General features: G+C 32.5%; 2 protein-coding genes across 4 annotated transcripts in view; one reads left to right on the top strand and one right to left on the bottom strand.

Moving 5' to 3' along the window:
- Uch-L5 (ubiquitin carboxy-terminal hydrolase L5) overlaps positions 1 to 26,932 on the bottom strand; it is a 294,886-nt gene that overhangs the window by 119,964 nt on the left and 147,990 nt on the right. The window lies entirely within an intron of this gene.
- Positions 22,919 to 24,745, top strand: LOC145318236 (uncharacterized). The gene has a single exon (XM_080159566.1). It carries the CDS (start codon positions 23,190 to 23,192, stop codon positions 24,678 to 24,680), a length of 1,491 nt encoding a protein of 496 aa, XP_080015692.1. The 5' UTR covers positions 22,919 to 23,189; the 3' UTR covers positions 24,681 to 24,745.

Here is a 26,932-nt window from a genome sequence, read left to right as displayed (position 1 = left end):
CGGTTGAAACGTTTGGACACTTATCTAAATTAATCAACCATTTAAAATTCCCAAAGTTATTAAGCCAAGGAATAAGAAAATGTTATTATAAAACTTTGGGGACTAGTGTAATAAACAGCCCAATTTCTTCTCCCTCCTTGGTTGAATATATTCTTTATGTGAAAATAAAGTTTTGAAATGTGACAAAAAAAAACTGAGAAAAGAAACTAAAATTGCAGTTTGAAGAAAATTTGTTGTCAAGTGTCAACTTTTGTTTATCCCCAGAGAGATACAAACTTGAATTTTTAAAAGCGAAGCTTTTCTATAATTAGGGTCGGTCCGTACGTCCGGAACTGTTAGCTTTTTTCGTTAATTTATGCATGTTAGAATGGTCCTATCGGTTAACTTTGCTAGATGATTCCTATAACAGTTAGGTATCATTTATCATTTATAATCGTTACCAGAAAGTCCGTACGCCCATTTAAAAAGTGCTGATTTTTAAATTTATTTAACATTACTTTTTACATGATATAATTATCCAATTCATCTATTTCCTTGAACCAAAATGGTCCAATATAAAGAATCTCAATAATTAAATCCTAAAAATGGAAGTATGTCCATATATAGTTTTCATATTATACTGTATTTACGCAATTTTACAACAAATTTAGTTGGGACAAATTAATGTTCTGCTTTATAAGTTCTGGCAAGTCTGAACACTATATAAGATTTATTATTCGTTTGCCCTTCCTTGTTATTTTAGAGCTTCGCTTTTATGGATATTGTCATAATTGTTTTTTTTTTAACATTTTCGTGTCCTACTTTACAAAACAGTTTTAAACAATATTATTATAACTTGTATTGCTATTGTATCATCAACCCCCCCCCCCCCCACCTTTTTTTCTTATTTATATTGTTTCTGGACCATGGGGGTTTTTTAATCAAAATTAAATTAACCTAACCTAAAAAAACTAAAAGGACTGGAGGAAGTTTTGGGGTCCACTTTTGTTATGGGGGATTTTATTCATATTTAAATAGTGTGGTATCTATAAAAGTTTTTTTTTATTCTACAAAGTATCTTTGCGTCTCCATTTTTGTTAAAATTCAAAAAGTTTCATCCTATTACAAAGAGTAGCAAGATTTTTTTGTCTGTAGCTAAGGATCTCGTTAACCGCTGAACATATATGGTTCTCCGTAACAGAAAAGCTACTTTTTTTTGGCGAGGGTACCTTCACCATTTAAAGAGAAATCGCCCCTAGAAAAAAATAGCCAACCGAGTTTAAAAAAAAAAATTCTTTTTAAAATTGATAATTTGGGGTAGGGTCTTCTTCACCCCCCCCCCCCTTAAATGCCATTAGAGGCATCTAGAGGCGTAGCTGCTAGTTATAAATAAATTGTTTACTAGACCAACTTATCTAGCCTTTTTTTAAATGTCCAACTTGCGACGGTATGTTTTTTTCTTTCTTTAGATAATCGTTTTAATAGAATCTGGTTTGTTTGGAATACTAAATAAGGTTAAAACAAGGGCGTGCAGTAGAGAGGGATAAAATTTAAATTTGGAGGGCCAGCCTTACCTAAATTTCACCCTTTTAAAGTTTACACTCTCCTAGCAAAACCTTGTACACGCCCCTAGTTAAAAATTAGACTTGTAGATTGCAGAACTCTCTGTTTCCAGGTTTGTGAAGCTAGGGGCGAAGCCACAAGGATTTGTGTCAGCATGTGGTTCACCATTAGTGACAAAAGATAATCGATATATTATTACTTGGATATTGCACCAGATTTTCAGGTACTCTGATAAAGTAATACTCTCAGCTGGCTAAAATAAAAGAACATACCATCCACCCCCTTTACCTACTTTCCTCCCCTCCTACTGGATTAACGAACTGACCAATTAATGAGGTTCATATTAACAAGCTAATTGACCACAATTTTTCCCCTTTCATTATATCCACGTATATTCTATATCCATTGAAAAGATACATTATGACAACAGTGAATAGAAATAGGAAATTGATAGTATACCACTCACTTACACTTCTCTCTTTCTCTCTATTTCTCTTTCCCTCTCTTCCCGTCTCTCTCTCTTTCTTCATCTATTTTTCTCTTTTTTTTTGTCTCTCTATCTTTCTTATCCTCTCTCACATTTTATTTTGACAATTGACCTATGATATAAAAATTTTGTTGTAATTTACAACGGATCCCTCACTCTGAGTGAATTTCTGCCATGTGGGTATATTTGTCTTAAAGGGAGTAAAATTCCATATATTTTTGAATTTTTTTTTGGATGTCTCATAACTATTGCTCTCCAACACCCAAATTTTTTGGGAGGACAAAATTTCACCTTTCTTACCCTTCCCCCCTTGATTGCATAAATTAGGACTGATTAAATGTTTTTTGACTTTTGCACAGCTTTCGATAAATATTATTATAACCTGTTGGTCTAAAGTATAAGTCTTATGATATTAAGATTGCAATATATTTTCTCTTCACTTATCACTCCCCCCCCCCTCCCCCCCATCTCTTCACGAAATCTCTTTCAGCCTCTAATTGCTTTCTTCCATTTGGCAAACACCATTTTCCATTTATAGTGGTAAAGATATTTATGAGATAGAACTCCAGCACATTTATCATTAATAGGTTCTGCAAAAATAGATGGATTATATTATTATACTTACATTAAAAAAAAAAAATATTAGTTATTTAACGTATCGTATTATATACAGCTTTCCGAGAATATTAAAATGAAAAATTAAAAGATTAAAACCAGTTTTATTACCCCGAAGGATCTCAGGCCCTTGCTAACAAAACTGGTGCTAATTTTATAGTTTTATTTTAATTTTTGTGGAAAGCTGTCTGTAATGCGATGCTATACATGTTTTTAGTATGTCTGAGAACCGGTTCTAATCCAGTGTATATCAATATGTTTTGATGCCATACTGGAAAAAAAAAATATATTCTGCAGTGTTTTAGGACTGGAAAGCCACTAGATCTAAACATTTAAAATCTGTTTAAAAGGCATTCCTAAAAATTATCCATATTTTTACTCATTTGATTATGTAACCAAGGGTAAGATCATTTTTAATAGGAAATGTATGATTCTAGTTTTAGTTTTCCTCAGTCAGTATGTCTGGCTGTATGTTAACGCATTTTATATTGAAATATATTTGTTATTCCTTGATGAAAATGTGATATTTATGAAACCTAGCTACATAAGCAAAATTGTGTTTCATACTGATAAAGACCTAAAAACTTATAAGATCTTTAAATTATTTGTAAAGAATTGCTTTGTTCTTACTTTTGTATTACATCTTTGCATGTAAGCCGTTTTCGGTCTTGTTAAATATCTAAATAGTAAAGAATTTTAAAAAATAATGGGAAACTTAATCAAATAGTTTTTTTACCTTAATGTAAAAACCCTCATATATATAGATTTTTTCCATTTATTTTTATAAATTAGGTGAACACTTTAATGTAAAGCATTCTTTATTATTAATAAAATATTTATGAACATCATTTATATTTTGTTGTGATAATGCAAGACATAGGTGCTAAAATATTACTGTGAATATTCCCACACTTTAGCTAATGATATGTCCATAGATATTTACATAATGGGACGTTTTTACCTAAACTTTTAAGGTTCTGGTACCAAATTGTCATTTTTAAAACCTATTCTATGTAAAACATGTTAGAACCAGAAAAATGCTTTTTCAACAAGCAGCACTGAATCTGTTCAGCCATTGCCGAGATCTTTAACTCATAGCAACAAACATCCTATTACTAATTACAGCTGTAACCCTAGCCTCCGGGTGCTCTGTATTGGAAGGAAGAGGGGAGAGGATAATAGCCTAAAATCATTACAAGACAAATTTAAAAATTAAAAATCCTAAAACAAAATCACCACAGGACATGTATTTCCTAAAATTGATAACTTAATAATTTTAGGGGTTAGCGAGATCATAACGGACAAACAAACAAAAAAACCTTACCATTTGCCACTTAATGTAATATACATTTTACACTTTAAAAAAATTGGTTATATCAGAAAATAATTGTCTTATTTATATACAAATTCCAATCAGTCAAGCAATTACTGAGATCTTTTAGTCTTCGGAATAAACTAGTACCAAAATTTTATTATTTCAAGAAATACATTTCTCACTTCTAGACTAAGTAAGATTTAGAGGGCTTTACTTATGATGTAAAACTAGAGACTAGGGGATCAAGACCTGTATTAGTTCAATATTAGTTCTCATCTCCCAGAAACAATTAGTGCTGAAATTCCCTGAAGTGAATGTAAACATTACAGCAAATTAGAATTATACCGGGGGATTTTTCTTCATGTTCTGTGTTTACATACCATACCATTTAATGATAGCACTTAATGTTTGTGTAGGGGCGGCGTCTCCAAAAAATCTTTTAAAACCCCTCAAAATTTGTTTTTTAAAGCTCCCTGATAACTTAAAAAATAAAAATAATTGTGGTGGGCAGGTATTTTTTGGCGAGCATTTAACCCATCCCCCCCCCCAAAAAAAAAACTTCCACAAAAATACTTGTATTAACCGTCTCTTAACAAAAAAAAACTTTGACGTCCTTGTGTGTGTGTGAGAGCATTATATCTTAAAAATTACCTTAATTTTTCTCATCTTAAACAAGGATGACAACAATCATGTGGTGGAGCTGGACATTTAGCATCAATGAGAAGCAGCGCTTTAAAAATAAAATCTTAATGTAAAAGCTTCAATATTCAATAAAAACAAGAATAAAAACAACATGAATAAGTAGCGAAGCACAAAAAAATCATGTATAAGAATATGGATATATAGATCTAAAAAGCATTTGTTAAAGAAGAATAGATTTATTGGAGAAAAAGATCACGAAACTTTTAACCCGTAGTTATTTATATTTTGAATGATGGCTTGAGGACAGTCAAAGTAAATTACATACTGGATGCTCAGAACAACGGGCAATTTCATTTTGATACTTTGTATCCATTTTTAAAAATAACAATTATTTTTTCTTCAACTCAGTTTTGTTAATTTTTAGTTTTCTATTTATTTTAAATGAAAATTTGAAAGTCTAATTATTAGATTGTTCTAAATTATTTAATTTTGTGTGGGAAGTTCCTATAATACTCGTCTTTCGAGTTAGCTAGTATAATCCCTAATACAGAAAAATGGACCACAAAACCCCCACCCTCCCTTATTTATTTCTTCTTAAAGTATTCCAATTTGCTTTTAGTACCGAAGCTACTTTATTGATGTCTGTCTGTCCTTCTGTCTGTCTTTCTGTCGTTAAGGAGAAAATTGTTCAATTTGTATTTCTAATACTTAAACCCAAATATGACATTTTTAAAATTTCTTCTTTCTCTAAATCTCTCAATGATTGTCCGTATATTTTGCTTGTTATTTCAAACTGTTATTCAATTCGTTCATTTAGTAGGAGAGGAGGGATATGGTAAAGGGGGTGGATTTTAGGGGGTCCATTTAAAATTATACATATATTACCAGTAAACTTTATATTCTCTTTGACAAGATTAAAGTAAAAGGTAAAACAATGGCGAGGATATCAAGACTCTACAACGTAGAATGGAAGGGATAATACATCTGTAGAAAACTATTTCTCTTTGGAATAAATGTACCCATACAACTACCTGGTTCCAGTGGTGGGACCTTTTTCGTTTGCTAGCAAATTGCTTTCTGCTCTATTGTAGCGACTGGCTGTGTTAATATTTCTGACGCTATTGGCTGATATTCAAAGACCCAATTGATAGTTGGCACAGAGTCCCCACTCTGTGAACATACAGTTATTTAACCCATGCCCCCTCTATTCTTTTACAATTTTACAATAAACGAGGAAAAACACTCTTGCTATTTTAAATTAAAAAATAGCCTTAAACTGGACCAATAAACGTTGCCCTTAAAAGTCAATATATGCAGCGGTTGATCAAATCTAATCAACATATATCGTAGTCATTTCTAATGCGAAACAAGGATGACAACATCCATAAAAGCGAAGACCTGAAACGGTAGGACAAACGGACATTAACACCTATTTAGTGTCAGAACTGAATAATCAGAATATAAAAGTATAAGAGTCGAAGCAAAATTGTAAGTAAATTTGTTAAAAAACTGCTTTATACAGAATAATGTTTATGGACATACTTACATTTTTATGACTTGATTATAGAACTGCTTCGCTTAAAACATTATACTTTGTTGTTCCAGATATCACTATACCAAAAATCAGATAAATCGGATGATTAGATCACATAAAAATTTGTTGTTAAAAAAGTAAAAAAATCAACATGTTTAAAATGGACGTACGGACATTTTGAGTAATGATTATAAAGTTGCTACGCTTTCTACATCGTAACTAACTACTAAAGGAATCAATTATAACATGCCTAAATTAACGAAAAAAGCTATCCGTGACGGACGGACGTACAGACGGACCGACCCTAATTATAGAAAAGCTTCGCTTTTAAAAAGATAGGAACAATATTTTTTCCTGATAACATATCCCTTCTTTAACCAGAAGCTTAGAGAACATTCTATTGTTCTTCTCCCTAAATATTAGAAAAGTTACAGGGAGGGAGGGGGACATTGGGCTGATTATTACACTAGTCCCCAAAGTTTTATAATGATGTTTTCTTATGCTTTGGCTTATCAACTGTGAGGATATTTATTGAATTTGGATTGGTTGGCTCATTAAGATAAATGTCCAAACGTTTTAACTACTATATGTAATCTACAGAAGGGGTAATTTTGTGTATTATCTTTGGAGATGTATATAAATTTATCGGCCATTGTCTTATCCCTGTAAATCCCTGGAAAAGTTGACCAAACTTTACCTGGAACTTTATTCTCCTGATTAAAAGTTGAAAATAAATTTGTATCTATTCAAAACGATATTAAAAAATTAATGTTGGCTTTACATTATCTATGTTACAACTAAAACATACTATCACTAGCGGCTACGCCCCTTTAGGAGGGGGGGGGGGAGGGTCTACCCCACCACTTTCAAATGTATTTTTTAAAGAAAAATTAATTTTTTTCTAGAGGCGATTATAAACATTCACATGACATATCAGAAGCTTTTAAGGAGAACCATATAGGTTCAGTGTTTAATCCATAATAATTTGTAAAATGCTTTAAATGCCCTTAATGCATGTAACTCTATGTCCAATCGTCCCAGGACTCTCATCAAAATTTTAATTAATGAGACAATTTATTATGTAAAATTTAGTGTAAAAATTGCTTTAAAATCATCCAAAAATGGACGAAAATTTTGAAATTAAGATTATTTTGTAAAGCTTAAAATCGATGGGACAATTCTAAAATTGTTATTAACATACATTACACCCTTTTTCATATACAACTACAGGCTGCGTCTCTAACATCTAAGGGATCTGTATTCCAATGGGAAAGGATTGAACAGAAAAATAGCCTAAAACTATTTTGAGACTCTTATCCAAAACAAAATAGTATAAGCAATCATAGGATAGGACCTATAAAAAGCTTCCCTAACATGAAGATCTCAATTGGTTCAGTAGTTAGCGAACAAATAAATACTTGCTACTTTACAAAATAGAATTGAAATGATCAATAAATATAATTGTAGGAATTATAAAAAGGTCTTATCCTTGATTTACTCATTCATACATGTCATAGTGTCACCAGCCATGGTGTCTCATCACTGCACCAAATGACATGTCTAAAACAACCGCCAAAATTCATATAACAAATGATAATAAAACCACAAAAAGATAATTATCCAATTTTCCTTAAGCAATAATATATTATTAGCCAGTTTGATAATAGACTTAAATGATAATTAATAAATATGGTTTATTAGAATAAAATATCATAGTTTAAAATTTAAAAATTATACAATTTTAACATTGTTTTAGATATTTTGCTTTATATAGTTGTTTAATCATTGATGCTATAAAAAACTGGTTTAGACAACATTTTATTTTTATTATTTGTCTGTAATAAAAATTTGCACTGATGGACATGGTTATTTGGTGGAACTGATGGCACACCACCATCATCCCCATCTTTCAAATAATGCTTGAAATCAATCATGCAAACACACTCTCACACATTCACACACACGCACACATACACACACATTCACACACACAAGCACACACACACATACACAATGTGTCAGTCGACCTTTATGCAGGAATCATCGTTGACAGCCGATTGATGTCATTGTTAACATCAAATAAAAAAAATATATATTTTTGATTTTTTGGCTTTAAAGTTTTATTCATATGCTAAAAGGTGAATTGATATAATGTATCCTGTTTGATTACATCTATAGATGGTTTGTCCTTGTTCTTAAGACTAGTGGTGAAGACTAGGGCGTCCAAGCTTCTTTTTTTTTGGGGGGGGGGGGGGTGGTGGTGGTAAAAAATAGAAAATGAAAAACTTTGGGGGGGGGGGGGGAGGGTAATCTTTATATCATAGAGGCAAGGACGTCCAAGCTTTTTTTTTATTTAGGGGGGGGAGGGTAAAAAAGAAATAGCATGACGATCAGCAATGAACATTTTTTAAAGCTATGTAAGTCAATATAAATGAAATTGCATATCAAAAGAAAATCTCAAGTTCTGACAGGGAAAATTTAGCCTATAATATGCCGTAGGCTAATAATAGGCTTCCCTGAAACTATTAACTGCAAGTAAAAGGTAAACAAATTTTAAATTCTTTCAAAATCTAAAGTAACATTTTAGAATAGGAGATTTCGTGATTATACATGTCTTTATTATATATTTCGATTAATTTAAGAAAAGAAGGAGGTAGGATCATTATGGATTATGAATTAAAATGTTGGTGGTCAAAATTTTAATATACAATAGGCGTGCAGGAGGGAAGATTCATCACTTGCTAAGAAAAAAATTACTGATATGACAAAAAATGCAAAAAAAAACCTGACTTAATCAACCTTATGAAACCCCTTATGTTTTTTAAAAATATTTTTCATAGCAAATATTGTGTCAAGTCAAATTGAATTGAATACAATAATCTCTATGTTCTTATTGGCCGCGTAATACCAAAGACGTTTAATTAGGTATACCTATACTCTGTTCACCACACAACCTTAAAACTAAATCTACATGTGGGGAATGCCTCAAAGGCATAAATAGGCTGAGTGCATTGCCAGGCATAGTTAAAATGTCGTACAATCAAAATTCAAAGGGTTGGTTATCTATCAAGTACTTTTAAATAATCAATCATGAGATAATGTTGACAAGTTGGCTGTTACATAAAGTAGGCTATTTTTAGATTTAAGTCATTGGATGGTTTTTGGCCCCTTCCATACCCCTTCGAATACAGAGTCCCTAGATATTAGGGGCGCAGCCGCTAGTAAATATATATATCACTTAAGAGGTTTAGTGAAGATTTACTTAAAAAATTAAACTTTTAACTTTTAGGATATATTTGGAGATTTTATATGGCTTAGGATACTATCAGCAAAGATGAAAATACCAAAAGAAGCCCAACAAATCAGAAGAACAGTACTTAATTCAGAGAAGCAACCTGGTCTTGGCAGCCGCCCAGCTAACGCGACAAAGCCTAAAAGTTAAATTCGTTTAGATGCTTTACATTTTTTTTTTTTTTTGAAAAGAGGGATTGTCATATTTTGGCCAGATTTAGACTTCCAGTTAGTTTTTAAAATTGTATTAGGTTGATTTCCCTGAGGCTTACAGGTGGTCAACTTGAGGCTAACGAACCCTGGAAGCAACGCTTTTATAAAAAAAAACAATAATAAAATGTCTTTAAAATATTCGCCATGGATTTGTTTAAATTAAAAAAATGAGATAGAATAGGTAAGCGAGAGAAAGAAAATAGAAAGGACAATGCAACAAGAAGAAACAAGGATGCAAACATAAATAAGTAGCGTAGCACAAAAAATAAACAATCAAGGAAATTATCAAGGACTGACAAAATTAGTTAAACAGAAAGCTGCTTATTAATCAAAGAAATTTCAGAAAACCTATTTCAGAATCGAATTTCATTGCAAAGCCAAGACAAATTAGATTTCCTAACAGCTCCGCAGCATTATGACAGACAGACCAAAAAAGTGAGTTATAGAAAAGTTACAATAAATATCGTTTCAAGTAAAACTCATTTTCTCTACCAAAATTGACTCTTATAGCATTACCGACAGACCATTAAAGTTAAAAAAAAGAGAAGGCATGAACTATATGCAACTTTCCCCTCAGGGCAGGGACCCGATTGTATATTGGGTCTCAGCTAATAGAGTAGGAAATAAGAACAAAAAGCAATTTGCTAGCAAGGGTCTCTGCATGTTGGGCCAGGTAGTTGTCTGGATTATCCATCTATGCCTATACTTTTATTTGACAGACCGACCAATAAAACAATGTAGAGACGAGAAAATCACGTTTTCTTTAAGCCATACAGATAGTCGGACAATTTGTGTTTTAGAGAAATTTCGCTACTAAAACTAAGAGATAGAGAGAAATGTGAAAACAGAAAGATTTTAATCTTTTCAGCAAATAATCCGAGAAACCATTTATCACTTGTTGGATAAAGATTTAAGAATAGTTTACGCAACATTTACCAATAATATCTATTGGATTTGGACATAACATACATCAGATGTTTAGAATATAGGTGGATATTATGACAGGGGAAAATTGCATTAATTTATGTTGCTAACATGAAACTCATTTATTGGGCAACAATTTAGAGGGGAGGGCGATGGGATGAATTGGTAAATGGGGTTCATAGATATTTTAGCCCGCTGCGAGTAACACTTTATCAGAGAACATTAAAATCTGATGTAACATCCAAGTAATAATATATCCATTCAACAAACACACAAGCCTACACGAACTAATACACAGCATACACAGAAAAATACACACACACATACACAAATTCGTACACAGAATTACAAACACAATTAAGTTATCAGAATGTTGATGGATCTAGTTGCAATTCACGGTAAATTGTTTCTTGTAATGATTAATTCCAAAAGTCTATGAACATTAAAGGCTTCCAGCTGCCAAACGACTAAACGTACATGTCGTGACCGCTTACCGTGTTAAGTGGCATAAGAAGGCCTTTAATAATATGCAATAGCAAATTAAGCACAGGGAAAGCCTCTTTGAAGAAAAAGCGCGTTAAAATTTTTTTTTGCGCATTTATGTTTACTGCGAAATTACTGTGCATAATTCAAAATACTCCAGATTATTTTTAGGCCTTCTTTTCCGGTTGTTACAATTTTGTAAGAGCATAATCTATACTTTCCAACAACGTACGTTTGCAGCAGCCTTTATAAAGATCATATAAGCTTCAACTGGACAGATAGACTGCCAGACATGATGATAAAAAGCCTGCCCCTTAAATAAAGATCTTATAAAAAAAAAGCGAAGCTCTAAAACAAAAAGGAAGGACAAGCAAACAATAATTCTTGTAGATTGTCAGAACAAAGCAGAACATTAATACGTAAGTCCAAAAAAATGGACATAAATTTGTTGCAAAAATGTGTAAATACAAGATGCAATAAAATTGGACTTTGGAGTAATAATTTACCTTGTTGTCCTAAGAATCATTATTCCAAAAATTAGATGAATAGGATAATTTTTCATACAAATAAATGTTGTCAAAATGTTAAAAAATAAACATATTTTAAATGAACGTACGGACTTTCTGTTAACCCTTACAAATCGGGGGGGGGGGGGGGGGGTCAAAGAGCCCCCCCCCTCTAGTTTTTTCAATGTATTTTTTTTTGTAGGTAAGATAGAGAGTTGTGACTTCATGACTTTTTAAAGTTTAGTAACTATACGTAAGCAAAAGTTGATCTTATAAGGATATCTGGTCTGTGTCGGTCGTGGCGTCCGGTCAAAGTCGGTTTGGTGGCACCTTTAGAAAAAATTCTAAATAAATCTTTATTTCTACATTTTGACCTATGTGTATAAGGTAGAAACCTAAATTTTATTTGGTGAATACTTAGATATCAATGACCTTCTGAGAAAAGTGGTGTTATGACCGTTTGACCGCTCCCTGACCGACTTTATGATCGATTTTACTACAGACATATATCATGAATATCGTGGCTTCTATTACAGCTAGAGACCTATACATTTTTTTGGTAAATCCTTGAGCAACAATAAACAGATAAAAATATTAATTAGCGCCGCCATCCGCCGTTTTACCGCCGTAACCGCCGAAAATGGGGGTTTCCGTTATTTGCCGTTTTTCGGCGATGAACAGAAAAAGTAATTTTTTTGTTATGAAAAATAAAAGTTCGTCCTAAAACTTGGTCATCCTAGCTGCAAAATTGGCCGCTCTACAGCTGTCTTAATATTTAGCGGCTGGCCGCTAAAAAGCGGCTAAGGAGCGGTCTGACCGCTATGACTAGAAAAAGTAATTTTCTCTAAAAATACACATGAACCACCAGAAAAAATTTTATGTCTCTAACTGTAACAGGAGCCGAGAGAGAGAGGGGGGGGTCAATATGACCCCCCCCCCCCCCCCCCCGATCTATTAAGGTGGGAATTGGGGCCCGATCTTTAAGGGTTAACGATTTAGAGTTGCTTTGCTTCTAAATCGTACCCATAACTGTTATCATCATGCAATTAAAGTTTAAAATCTAGGAAAATTCTAACATGTCTAAATCAACGAAAAGAGCTGACCGTTATATATACAGACGTCAGGGCCCTCATTATGGAAAAGCTTCACCTTTAAAAAATACCTATTACTTTATAGTATAAGTTTTGTAGATAAATTAAGTTTAGCTCTAATCCTGAGAAAAGAATGGAACTTTTAAATTTTCTTTTAGTGAAGACGTCATTTTAAAGCGCAGACTTGAGAATCAATTATGTGAACAGATGGTATGGTCCGACATGCTCTGTTGTGACGTGAGTATCGTACGATACTTTTCCCCGAACCGTTCCGTCTGTTTTGCCACTTTCCTTTTTCTCTTTTTCCCCAGTGTCCCTTTGGATTTTTGATATAAAATGCGCGGAAGTACAGCAACTGTTTTTTTAGAATTTTTTAGAACTTTCTGTTTTTTTTTTATTTTCCTCATTGCTTAAATGTTATTTTGATCAATGCTTCCCTGGCACCTTCCAGTTCTAAATTGATCTATAATACAAAGTAGCTTGATGTCTCTGTCCGTCCGTCTCTTAAGATCTCGGTAACCACTGAACCGATCGGATTCTACTCTTCAGGGTATATACTTATTGATCCTGTGGTGGTTTTAAGCTATTTTCTTGGTGGGTGGGAAAATTCCCCCCGCCTTAAAAAATATTGTTATCTGGGGGAAAGTACTTCAAAATAAATGATAGTGTGGTAGCGGCCGCAGTTTATCAGCTGCTTCCCGAGTCCGGGTATTACAGCAGTGTGAACAGACGTGGACAAGTGTAATTATAAAGAAGCTGTGCTTCTCTATATATCACCAAATAACAAACAGAATATAAATTGGATGTTACTTTATTCAGAGCTCACAAGATACTAATTTATAATACAACAAAAGGGTCAATGCATAAATGGGAATAATTGTTGCATAATCTATATGATTATTCCAAAAGCTTATGTGTTGTTTAAAAAAACGAACATTTTTTTTATTCTTATTTTATACTTTAATCTTTATACTTTAATTTCATTTTTTAATAAAAGCCGTAGAAAAATGCAAAGAGTATTATTTGATAATATTGCAAAAAGTTTAATTCTTAATTAATTCTATTTTTAGTAGAAAGATGCAAAGAGAAACAGGTAATTTTATTGCAAAGAGCCTATTTTTTATTTTATTTAATTTTACTTTTTATTTCACTTATAGATGGTTTAAAATTCAAACGATTTTTTAGAAGTTTTAAACATATATTTTTACATATTTTAAGCCTGTTTTATGAATTTTTAAGTCATTTTTTATGTTAATTAAAACAGCTGATATAACTGGAAAAAGGTAAACAATAGCCAGTATAAATACAGTGTACAGCAGTAATAGTTTATCATTCTCATTTATTGTCATTATTTTAGATCATTTTTAACTTTATCTTGATTAGTATTAATTGAATAGACATAAAAGTTATTTTTATATGTAAATATTGGTTTTAACAATTTAATTTCCTAGAAAAATAGTACCCATTTTTGGTGTCAATTTTCTAGCTAAGTTATTTGGTTTGAAACTTTTTATTTATATTTTATCTGTGACTTTTTACTCTATTCATATTGTAATTTTATGCTTTTTATCTTGTTTAGTGATACTGTAAAAAAAGATTCCAGATAGTGAGATAAAGGAGATTGATCAGTGATTTTTTATCTTGAGAAATTTCAGTTAAAGGTAGGAATTATCAAGTTATTTGTTTAGTTATGTTCTAAGTCTGTCTTTAATGCTTTTCTAAGCAAATTACTATTTATTTGTCTATGGTAAAATTAACTTGATGTTTACTTTGGTTTGAGAATAATAAGTCAATCTTAATCCATATTTTAAAGTAATTTTATCTGAATTGATTAATAGTTATTGACAAAAGTCTTAGTACATAGTTTTATAGTATATTATTGAATTTTTATCTATTTTATTGATTTAACCAATTTATTGATCTATAACTATAAATAGATTCTTGTTATTAAGAATCATGGTTGGTACACTGTTTTTTGCTGTACAATTTTAGTTGTAGATGTTTCAAATCTTTTTGTTGGATCAATTATTGAAATGTTTTAGTTATTAGTGCAATTTTATTTATACTGAATATTTTTTCAGTTTCAACATGAGTTAGAAGCCTGAGTTTCTAGTTTTTTAATTTTAATTATGTTTGATTATAGTATTTGACTATATGTGTGTGATATCTATGTTTTTTTTTAACTTAATGAATAAATGTATTAATTTTTAATGGTTATTCTTTAGTAAATAGTCAACAATTTATTTTTTTTGTCACCTAGCAGTGTGATACTGCAACATTGAAACTTTAACTGAAATTTCTCAAGATAAAAAATCACTGATCAATCTCCTTTATCTCACTATCTGGAATCTTTTTTTACAGTATCACTAAACAAGATAAAAAGCATAAAATTACAATATGAATAGAGTAAAAAGTCACAGATAAAATATAAATAAAAAGTTTCAAACCAAATAACTTAGCTAGAAAATTGACACCAAAAATGGGTACTATTTTTCTAGGAAATTAAATTGTTAAAACCAATATTTACATATAAAAATAACTTTTATGTCTATTATGTCATTGAAACTTTAAATCGAAATGTAGATTTGAATCTAATTGTTGACTATTAAATTAAAGAATACATTTCAGATATGGATGACCTTTTAGGATTAAAACTTGACCAAAATAAATCTCTTGACAGAGAAGGTCAACAAACTCCTAATTTAAGTCATGATGATTTAAATATGAGTTACATGTCTGCTATTCTAGATGAGGAAAAATTGACTTCCCATCTTGAGAAAATCTATAGACATGATCCTAAAAAGTTGATAGAATTTATGAAAAAGTCTATTAGAAGATATACAGCTAAAGCATCTCTGTTTGATCATAGTAAAATAAAATCTGCATCTGAAGCATTTGTTCTGGAGAAGAAAGTCAATCTTGAATCTTATAAACAGAGGCTATCTAGTTACTATGAGTTCATGTGGAACATTGATACTTATGAGAGCTGGCAAGATTTGAGTGTAAGTGAAGAAGTTGGCGACATAATTCATCAGCTTGAAACACTCAAAGAACAATATGCTGAATTTGTGGATCTTCTTCAAGTGCAAATCAATGGGTGTTCTCCAATTGCTACATCAGAGAGATTAGAAGATGGAAACAACAAACTTGGTGGATCTAGTGCTGATAATATTACACTCAGGAAGCGTCTACCACAACTTATTGATGATGAAGAAGAACTGGGACAGGTAGCAGTTGCTGAAAGGACCAAACAGAAGAATGTTGTATCAATGAGTAGCTCAACCTCTAATCAATACAATATTGAAGAGGTTATAAATGATGATCAAGATGAATCAAATAAGGTAAGTCAATTTCAGGTTAGGTATTCTTCCATACCAGAAGTAAGAAGAAAATCAATTCCTATTGCTGGAAATCTTTCAAACAACATCGATCCATCAAGATCAAACTTTTCAAGAATGACAAACTCATTACACTCTAATCAGAAATCAGTCATCACCAATTTACATAATACAACTCAACCATCTTTCATTACAAGCAGTGGCTTTGATAAGAATGTAAGATTTACTGGTCTTGATGAAAGTGAACCGCACAATGAAGAGTCCTGGAGAACATTCAATCTCGAATCTCGCAATATATCTGAGCTGGCATTGGCAAAGATCATCAAGTCAATTGCAAAAATAACTCAAATCAGGATTAGTAACAAACTTTGTGATGTTGATATTATGGCCCTCAATAAGAGTAGGAAACCTGAACTGAAAGATCTAAATGAAAAATTAGAGAAGAAAGTACAGAATGTTTCTGATAATTGTGTGGAATTGAAGAATTATGCTGTGGATGCTTTCTCCGAATCTAATTCTTGGCTTGATAGGCTTGAAGATTTGATGCATGAAAAAAACCTTCATATGACTTCAGACAGAAAATATTCAGAACCTCTCAAACTTGCTAAGTTCACTGGTTACAAGGATGTAAAGAGTAATGTCTATGAATTCTTCAAGATGTTTACAATAATCTCTAGAGGATTTACTACTGAAGAAAAATAACATTATCTCTTTAGTAACTATCTTGATGACGAAGTTAAAAGAGCTGTCAGACATATCAATGATGACTTCGCAAAGATGAAGATATGTCTTGTAACTAAATATGGTGATGTTAATAGACTATTAGCCATAAAAAAGTCACAAGTAAGATCTCTTCCCAACATTAATTTCAAGTCTAGTCCACAACAAAAGCTAGAGTTTATCAGAGGTTATGTGGAAGTTCTAGAGCAAGTACAATCTCTTGTTGATTTAAATGTAGAAGACTACCCTAGTATGGAAAATGAAATATTTTCCCATTCCAATGTTATGGACTTGTCTGCCTTGCTTCCCAGATTCCTACAGGAAGAGTTTGCCGAAAAATATGTTCAGGACAGAGATACTAATGGCTTGGAAACTGTGTCAGGTAAAAGAGCATTTCAACTTCTTCTGAATATTATGAAGATTAATCTGAGTTCACTTGAATTTTCAATTGAAAATTATCAAGAGAGAAAGGATCCTTTCCATAACAAAAAGGATACTGATCGAAAAGAAAAGGAGAAGAATGAAACTACTAATTCAGTCATGATAGTTGCTAATGATCAGCCTAAGGAGCAAGCAGTTAAATCTACTAAGTCAATAATGATGACCAAACCCCTTAAGAAGGAAAAGTTTATAAAGACAGTCTGTTTTGTACATGAAGATATGAAGAAAAAGGTATCGGAGTGTGAAACTGGAAAGTGTCCTATATTCTTAAACATGAAACCTGAGGATAGGTTAAAGTTTGCTGATCAAAGAGGTTTGTGCAATCTTTGTTTCTTGTATGTGTGTAAGAAAAAGTCCCCAGGTCAGTGCAAGTACAAAGGGGAAATACCTACCTTACTTTCTTGTAGCTTTTGTGCATCTCAAGGAATTGAGCGGAATGTCCTCTTGTGTGGAGAACACAAGAACACAAATCCCAAGATCCTTGAATCTTTAAAGAACTTCTTGGCTGGTTATGAGTGTGGAACAGCTGTCACTATGATGTTTATCTCTACAAACAATGAGTCAGCTGAACGCTTAACAGTAATTAATAAGTCTTCAACAGTTGAAACTAGAGACAATACTAATGTTTTTGATATAACAAATGGATGCCTGATCCCCAAGAGTGATGTTGCCTTCAAGATAAACAAGGATTCAAAGGATGCCGCGATCTACCCAATGCAACTACTTAATATTTGTGGTAAACAAACCTTGGTTATGTTTGACAGTGGTGCAAGTGGAGAAGCTGTAAATGCTGAACTTGCTGAACAAGTAGAAATGAGTATAATAGATACAAGACCACAAAGTTTCAGGGTTGCTGGTGGTGGAATAGTATCAACCAACAATCCATTGTATGAATGTACACTTGGTCCTGACATCAAAGGTAATTATCATACATTTTCCTTACTTGGAATGGAAAATATATCTGAGAAATTGCCTACTGTGGATCTACATGAAATGGGTAAAGAGTTCAAACATCATCAGAATTCATCCCCATTATCTAAGGAATCACTACCTGTTTCAATTGGTGGCTCCGACATTAAATTAATAATTGGGATACGGCAAAGCTTAATATTTCCTACACTGGTGATGGTGCTTGATTCAGGATTACAAGTGTGGCGATCTCAATTTCAAGATATTTTTGGATCAAGCATAATATTTGCTGGTCCTCATTGGAGTATCAAGAATGCCTACAATAGTCTAAATCTATCTAAGATTGAGGAGCCATTCTCCTCTTTCTTCCATACTAGTTACGATGTCTATAGGGACATGAAGATGTTTGTGAATCCTGTTACTAACAAGACTCTTCCAAAAAGAGAATGTTTTAAACAGAAATTAAGTAGTCTTCAATGTAATACCATTACCCCAATAGATAAATTCAACATACCTGCTTCAAATGATATTGATAATATAACTGAGGCTGCAATGCAAGTTGGAGAATTAGAGCCTGAGTTTATTCATGATACTCCTAAATCAAATATTTTCAATCATGCTCCTAGTCCAATTAAGGAAGGTAGTGACGAGTTTGATACATGCTTCAATGTTCTAATGTCAACACTAGAGTCAGATACTGCTTCATCAAATATCAAATCCTCTATAGAAACATCAGTAGAAGAAAACTTCTCATTTTATAAAACTTCAATAGGATTGGAAAAGGCTTATTTAGAGGATGAGATGACTGGCTGCACTGTGGATTTCAGATGTGGAGATTGTTTTGACTGTTTGAAATGTCTTCAAAGTGAAAAACTCAGAGCAGTATCTGTTAAGGATGCAGCTGAGGACTTGTTAATTGCTAAGAGTGTTGATATTAATATCACCAAGAAAGAATCTGTTTGTGTATACCCATTTATCAGTAATCCAGATGATTACCTGTGTAAAAAATGGAACAATCAGACTGATAATTTTAAAATGGCAGAAAATGTATACAAAGCTCAAACCAAGAAGTCTCAAGATGTCAAGGACAGTGTTATCAGATTCAACAAAGAACTGCATGAGAAAGGTTATGTCATTCCTCTCAAAGATCTACCAACTGATATACAAAATCAAATATTAGGTGCAAACTTCCGCCACTATTTCTGTTGGCGTTCTGTCTTCAAAGCGGGGTCCTTATCCACCCCTGCACGCCTGGTGGTTGACCCCACCGTCTCTTCCTTCAATGATGTCTTGGCTAAAGGATCTTGCTGCTTGACCAATCTTTATCAAATCATGATAAACTGGAGAAGTCACTCACATGTTTTTGTGAGTGATATCTCAAAAATGTTTAACAGTCTTAAGTTAAAACCTGAAATGTATAGATATTCCTTATATCTTTTCAGTGAAGCATTAAACAAGAATGATCCTGTAGAGGTGTGGGTAATACTGACTCTGATGTATGGACTCAGAAGCGCTGCCAATCAGTGTACTTATGCACTAAAAGAGATAGCAAGTAGGTTGAAAGATAAATATCCATTAGCCTACAAAATCTTGACCTCCTATACCTACATGGATGACTCAAGTAATGGATCAAATGACTTGCATGAACGTGATAGGATGATCGATGAGTTAAGAGAATTGTTACCTTTGGGTGGTTTTGTTCTTAAGGTTGTAGTCAAGTCAGGAGAATCACCTTCTGAAAAAGCATCCGCTGATGGTGTATATACTACTTTCTGTGGTTACAAATGGAACTCTCTTGATGATTATCTGATGCTTAACAGTGGTGACATGAACTTCAATCCAAAGAGACGTGGAATCAAGAAACCTAATGAATTCAATATTGAGACAGAAGAAGATGTTGAAAGGCTTATTGATGGTAAGATATTAACCAGGAAGATCTTGCTCGGAAAGACCTTGGAGATGTACGACCTTATTGGTCTATTGGAGCCACTGAAAGCAAGATTAAAGCTTGACCTCCAACTACTTAAGGATCTTGATTATGATGCTGCAATTCCAACAGAGCATAGAGAAAGATGGTTAAGTAACCTTAAGATGATTCACAATGCAAGATATGTCAAATGTGCTCGTGCATTCATTCCAGTTAATGCAGTAGATCCAAATGACATGGAGCTGATTGCTTGTAGTGATGCTGCAGAGAGAATGTCAGGATGTTGTATATACGCAAGGTTCAAGCTAACTGATGGTTCATATAGTTGTCAGCTAATCACTGGAAGATCCAGGACAACGAACTTCTCGATACCGAGGAATGAACTTGAAGGTATTGCCTTATCAGCACAAACTGCTTTTACATTATCCAAAGTTCTAGGTTCAAGAATTTCAAGAATCCTCTTTGTAAGTGATTCCACTATCTCCATATGTTGGATTTGTAATCCAAATAACAAACTTAAGCAATTTGTTTATGCTAGAGTTAGGCTCATTCACAGGTTATTTGGAGCAGACTGCTTTTATCATGTTTCTGGTACAAACAATCCTAGTGATCTTCTAACCCGTGGTAATGTCACATGTGATGAAGTTGGGATTGGAACAAGATGGCATGATGGTGATCCTTGGATGAGACTTGAAGTAGATGAAATGCCTATCAAAACATACAAGGAAATATGTGAGAGTCTCTCAAAGGATGAACAAACAATCATAGACAAAGAATCTCATCCAATAGCACCTGCTGAAGCAGACCTTTTTTTTACAGATGCTTCTGGTGGGGTGGAAGGGTATTCTGCCGAATCAGAATTGTTTCATTCATACTTCTTTGATGATATTGATGAACAGGCGATGCCATGCAAAGATTCTAATGATTGTGAGTGCAAAAAGCTTCTAGAAGATGATGATATGAATACTCCTGCAATCTACAAAATTGCTCCCAAGGTAAAAAGGAAATACCAAAACTCAAGATTGAATGTAGTGAGAAGAAAGAATGAAAGTCCATACCCTATTGACCTTGTATACTTTGGTTTCAAGAAATCCTTTCTCATCATTGCTATAATTTTCAGATTCATCATTAGAGTAAAACATAAAGTCCATGTGAGTAAGGGTCAATCCAGTATAAACTGCAAATTATGCTCTGTCATTAACTCATTCAAAACTACTGGATTAAACAAAATACAGCCTTATGACAGCACCAAAGGTTTTCACCTAAACTCCAGAGTTGTCTGCTCTCCTTTAGACTTTTATCTTGCCTGGCATCATATGTGCAAATTAGGCACTTTAGAAGTAAAGACTCAATTCAATGAAAGACAGCTTGATGATTACATTGAGAAAGATGGTGTATTGTTTGGTGGTGGCAGATTATCACACCCAGAAATCAAAATAAACAATCCGGTACAGAATCCCTTAATTGATGGTTTAGATTTTGTGCAACCAGTATTTCTGAATACAAGTTCTTTGACATATGCATTATGTATGTATGTTCACTGGGAGTTGGCACCCCATTCTGGTACTGAAAGAACTATGTCAAATATTCTTAGAATCATAAGTGTAGAAAAATTGAGAAAGCTGGTGAAATACATCCGAGAAAGCTGTCCCAGATGTAGATATCTTCTGAAAAAGCACTTTGTTCCTGTTACAGGTAATCAAGCTACCTATTCATTGATGAGAGCCCCACCATTCTTTTGTACGACTATTGATATCGCAGGTAACTTTCAAGCTTTTGATACTGTCAAGAAGAGATCAGTTCTGAAATGTTACTTTCTTATACAGTGTTGTCTTATCACTGGAGGTGTTGCAGTAGGAGTTCTTGAAGACTTGTCAGTGACTTCCATAGTGCAAGCCTTGACAAGATCTGCATCAAGATATGGCTGGTTCAAGTATCTGGTATTAGATAATCAATCTGCCTTTCACAAGCTTAAAGACCTTAGAATATCATTTAGAGATTTACAAAATCAGTTGTGGCATAATCAGAAAGTGATACTTGATTTCAATACACCATTAGCCCATCAAGAACATGGCCGTATTGAGTCAAAATGTAAAGCTCTGAAGGAGCTATTAGAGAAAGCAGGTGAGACTGGAAGAAAACACAGCTTTATTGCATGGGAGACAATTGGAATGAATATTGCAGCTACAATTAACGGTCTGCCTATATGTGTAAATCAGGACGATAGAACAAGCTCAGGTGAGTATAGTTTGATATCCCCAAACAACTTCTTGATAGGTAGAAATAATTCCAGAAGTCCAGACTCCTTTGTGCATTTTGAGGGAGATCCTGTTAAAGCTCTGGATGATCTTGCTGAAACAGATAAGAAACTTCAAGATCTACTTGCTGAATTTGTGCATCGCTTCATCCCTGGAGTTAGATACACAAAGGAGAACTCTCCAACTGTAGAAGATGTTGTGTTATTTGTCAGTAAAGAAGCAGATCGTGCAAGAAATATAAAATATCATTATGGAAGAGTAGTAGAGACCAGTGTTGAAGGTCGGACCAATAAAGTCAGAATTCTTTATCGTAATGCTACTGAAGCTGTCAACAGGATCATTGACAGAAATGTCAAAGATATTGTATTGATCAAAGGCATAGATGAAATTGATTTCAACACTGAATCTCATTATTTGGCTGCTTCTGATCAAAGAAAGTTTTTGTAAATATTTTTTGTAAATAGTAATATAAATGTAAGCGCTAAAAGATTTTTTTATTTTATTTTTAAAATCAAATCAACCTTCATGTTTTGTAATTTAATATTTTTATTTATTTTGGTATGTACAGCAAAAAACAGTTACTCCATGTAACATTTAATAGGGTTTTACAACTGTGGATTGATAATTTCTGGTTATCTATCAATTGAAAGATTTAACTTTATTCAATAACTATTATTTTTATGACCTTCTTTACCAGCACTTTCTTGCGTGATTTTTAAACATCAATTTCATCACCGTTATTGTGTGATAATTGTCACTTTTTTTTGTGACTAAAATTGATTCGTAATAAGCTATCATTGTTTTTTATGATAGATAAGTCAATGTTTTTTTTGACTTTATTGAAGTTCAGGTATCTTAAAGGTCAGGTTAGAGAATAAGTGTTTTTTTCATTGGAATGGTTAACAGAATTATCTATCTTCAGGTGAGTCAGAGTGGTACCAGAATAAATAAAAATGTTTGCAAGTAACAATTTTCCATCCTATCTATCTTCTGGTGAGCCAGAGAAGTACCAGAATGAAAAAATATTTGAAAGTACCAATCCCATCAACTTTCCATCTAATGATGATTTATCAATTGACTATCTAACTATGGAGAAAATAAGTACTGTTTTGAATAAGAAAAATGTATTAGAGAAAGTCTGTAAGAAATCAGGAATAGAGCTTCAAGTCAGAGATCTCTTAACACTAAAACCCATGGAGAAATTGAATGGGGAAATAATAGAATGTTTTTTAAAGGAAAAAGCTTCAACTGTAGAAGTAGAGGTTGATATATTTTCAACGTTTTTTAGTACTGTTATTATGAGAGAGGATGGTGTGGCAGCAGCAAAAAAGACCTTTAGGAAACAGCTGTCCAAGTTAGAAAGCAAGAAGATTATTCTCTTTCCAATTCATTATGCAAAGAAAGATCATTGGACCTTGGCAGTAAAATATTCTAGTAGTGATATACTGTTTTATTATGATAGTCTGTTTATGGAGGAGCCAAAGGAAATGTTAGATAAAATTATAGAGGTTCTCCAAAGTTCCAAGATCGATGTATCCAGCACTAGGTATGTTGAAGATGCTCCAAAGCAACTTAATGGGGTAGACTGTGGGATGTTTGTGTGTTGTACTGGTTATCATCTGCTGAAAGAAGAGAATCTTACTTATCACCAGGGAATGATTTTAGAATATAGAAAATTTGTTCTAGCAAGACTTCTTGATGATAGAGCAGATATGCAGATACCAAATGTCAATAGATTCAGGGAACCATTCTTATTCGCAGAGTTATTTGAAATTGATGATGATGATGATGTAGTTGATGCTGAAGAGATAGGTGATGATGTTATAGTTGATGATGCTGATCATGAAACAAGTAAAGATCCAGGTGTTTGTACAGTGAGGAATAAGATGGAGTCTCTGAATATGGTTGATGAATGTTCCAATAATAATAACATCACTACAAAGATTCCAATGAAATCAATTCCAGTAGTGAATGAGGTAGTTATAGGCTGTGTACAGAATGGTTTCTCTAACCTATGTTTGAAAGATCCTGTAATGAAGAGAATGAAAGTTACTGAAATTGAGTTAATGAAGCTTCGTGAAGGTCAAGAGCCATTTGTTGATGTTGATGTTGATGGTAATGAATTCACTCAAAACTTATTCAATGATTGGAGAAGGTCTTTAAAATTGAGGGAAATTCTGACTATATTAGGTGGTAATGCTTGGGATATAATTGAAAATGAAGCCAAGTCAAATCCAAACCTGATACTTGGTTGGATAAACAAAGTCAGTGTCATTCCCAAGGATAGGTCTCCAAGACATTTCTCATTTGGATCCAAGATAAACTATCAAAAAATCAAGGCCATCATGGAGAAGATATACTACCCAATGAAAATTCAGGATCCACATCTAACCTTCCATCATGCTCATCAAAAAAGGAGAAGACAGAGAAAACAACCTTACTAGGTAGGTATTTCTATTAATTTTATTCATTTTTTTTAATTTTTACCAGGTAGGTATGTTTATTCTTATAAATTTTTACCAGGTAGGTATGTTTATTCTTATAAATTTTTACCAGGTAGGTATGTTTATTTTTCTAAATTTTTACCAGGTAGGTATATTTATTATTATAAATTTTTATCAAGTAGGTAAGTTATTTTATAAATTTTTACTAGGTAGGTATTTTTTACCTTTATTTATTTTTATCGATTTTCTTTCATCTAAATATTTTTTTTTCTTTGTTTGGCGGCCAGTGTTGCATAATCTATATGATTATTCCAAAAGCTTATGTGTTGTTTAAAAAAACGAACATTTTTTTATTCTTATTTTATACTTTAATCTTTATACTTTAATTTCATTTTTTAATAAAAGCCGTAGAAAAATGCAAAGAGTATTATTTGATAATATTGCAAAAAGTTTAATTCTTAATTAATTCTATTTTTAGTAGAAAGATGCAAAGAGAAACAGGTAATTTTATTGCAAAGAGCCTATTTTTTATTTTATTTAATTTTACTTTTTATTTCACTTATAGATGGTTTAAAATTCAAATGATTTTTTAGAAGTTTTAAACATATATTTTTACATATTTTAAGCCTGTTTTATGAATTTTTAAGTCATTTTTTATGTTAATTAAAACAGCTGATATAACTGGAAAAAGGTAAACAATAGCCAGTATAAATACAGTGTACAGCAGTAATAGTTTATCATTCTCATTTATTGTCATTATTTTAGATCATTTTTAACTTTATCTTGATTAGTATTAATTGAATAGACATAAAAGTTATTTTTATATGTAAATATTGGTTTTAACAATTTAATTTCCTAGAAAAATAGTACCCATTTTTGGTGTCAATTTTCTAGCTAAGTTATTTGGTTTGAAACTTTTTATTTATATTTTATCTGTGACTTTTTACTCTATTCATATTGTAATTTTATGCTTTTTATCTTGTTTAGTGATACTGTAAAAAAAGATTCCAGATAGTGAGATAAAGGAGATTGATCAGTGATTTTTTATCTTGAGAAATTTCAGTTAAAGGTAGGAATTATCAAGTTATTTGTTTAGTTATGTTCTAAGTCTGTCTTTAATGCTTTTCTAAACAAATTACTATTTATTTGTCTATGGTAAAATTAACTTGATGTTTACTTTGGTTTGAGAATAATAAGTCAATCTTAATCCATATTTTAAAGTAATTTTATCTGAATTGATTAATAGTTATTGACAAAAGTCTTAGTACATAGTTTTATAGTATATTATTGAATTTTTATCTATTTTATTGATTTAACCAATTTATTGATCTATAACTATAAATAGATTCTTGTTATTAAGAATCATGGTTGGTACACTGTTTTTTGCTGTACAATTTTAGTTGTAGATGTTTCAAATCTTTTTGTTGGATCAATTATTGAAATGTTTTAGTTATTAGTGCAATTTTATTTATACTGAATATTTTTTCAGTTTCAACATGAGTTAGAAGCCTGAGTTTCTAGTTTTTTAATTTTAATTATGTTTGATTATAGTATTTGACTATATGTGTGTGATATCTATGTTTTTTTTTAACTTAATGAATAAATGTATTAATTTTTAATGGTTATTCTTTAGTAAATAGTCAACAATTTATTTTTTTTGTCACCTAGCAGTGTGATACTGCAACAATAATTAATACTAAAATCAGAGGTTAAAGATATATACATACAATAAACATAATAGGCAACATTTATCCCCCATCCCTGAAAGGGGTGGGTAAAAGCAAGATAATCAGATTAAACATAATAGGGTTGTCAAACTATAAATACTTTAATACATGGGGGGGGGGGCGGTTCAAATGGCCCCACCTCCTACTCAGGGGAGGTCCCTCGGACCGCCCACAAGTTGGGAGCAAGGTTGCCATAAAATCAGGGCCGAGGGGTGCCGAATACCACAATAGCACCCGAAATACTTAATTTTTTAAAAATTACCTCTTGAGGTTAAGCCCCTAAAGACTAGGGGCGAATCTGCTATTTTGTAATACAAATTAGCTTAATATGTCCGTCTGTCTGTCTGTCCGTCTTTCCCTTAAGAACTTGGTAACCACTGAGCCAATTGGATTCTACTCTTCAGGGAATATACCTACTGGTCCTGTGGTGGTTTTAGGCTATTTTCTTTGGGGGTAGGATGGGACATCCCCAACCCCCCCAAAAAATTAAAAAATACCTCCCCAACCTCAAAAAAATTTCTTTTT

The sequence above is a fragment of the Acartia tonsa genome, chromosome 4 (assembly GCF_053477335.1).
Source record: "Acartia tonsa isolate MP-2025a chromosome 4, ASM5347733v1, whole genome shotgun sequence".
Classification (NCBI taxonomy): domain Eukaryota; kingdom Metazoa; phylum Arthropoda; class Copepoda; order Calanoida; family Acartiidae; genus Acartia; species Acartia tonsa.
Note: the sequence above shows the minus strand (reverse complement) of the source record. Positions and strands in the feature narration are given on the sequence as shown.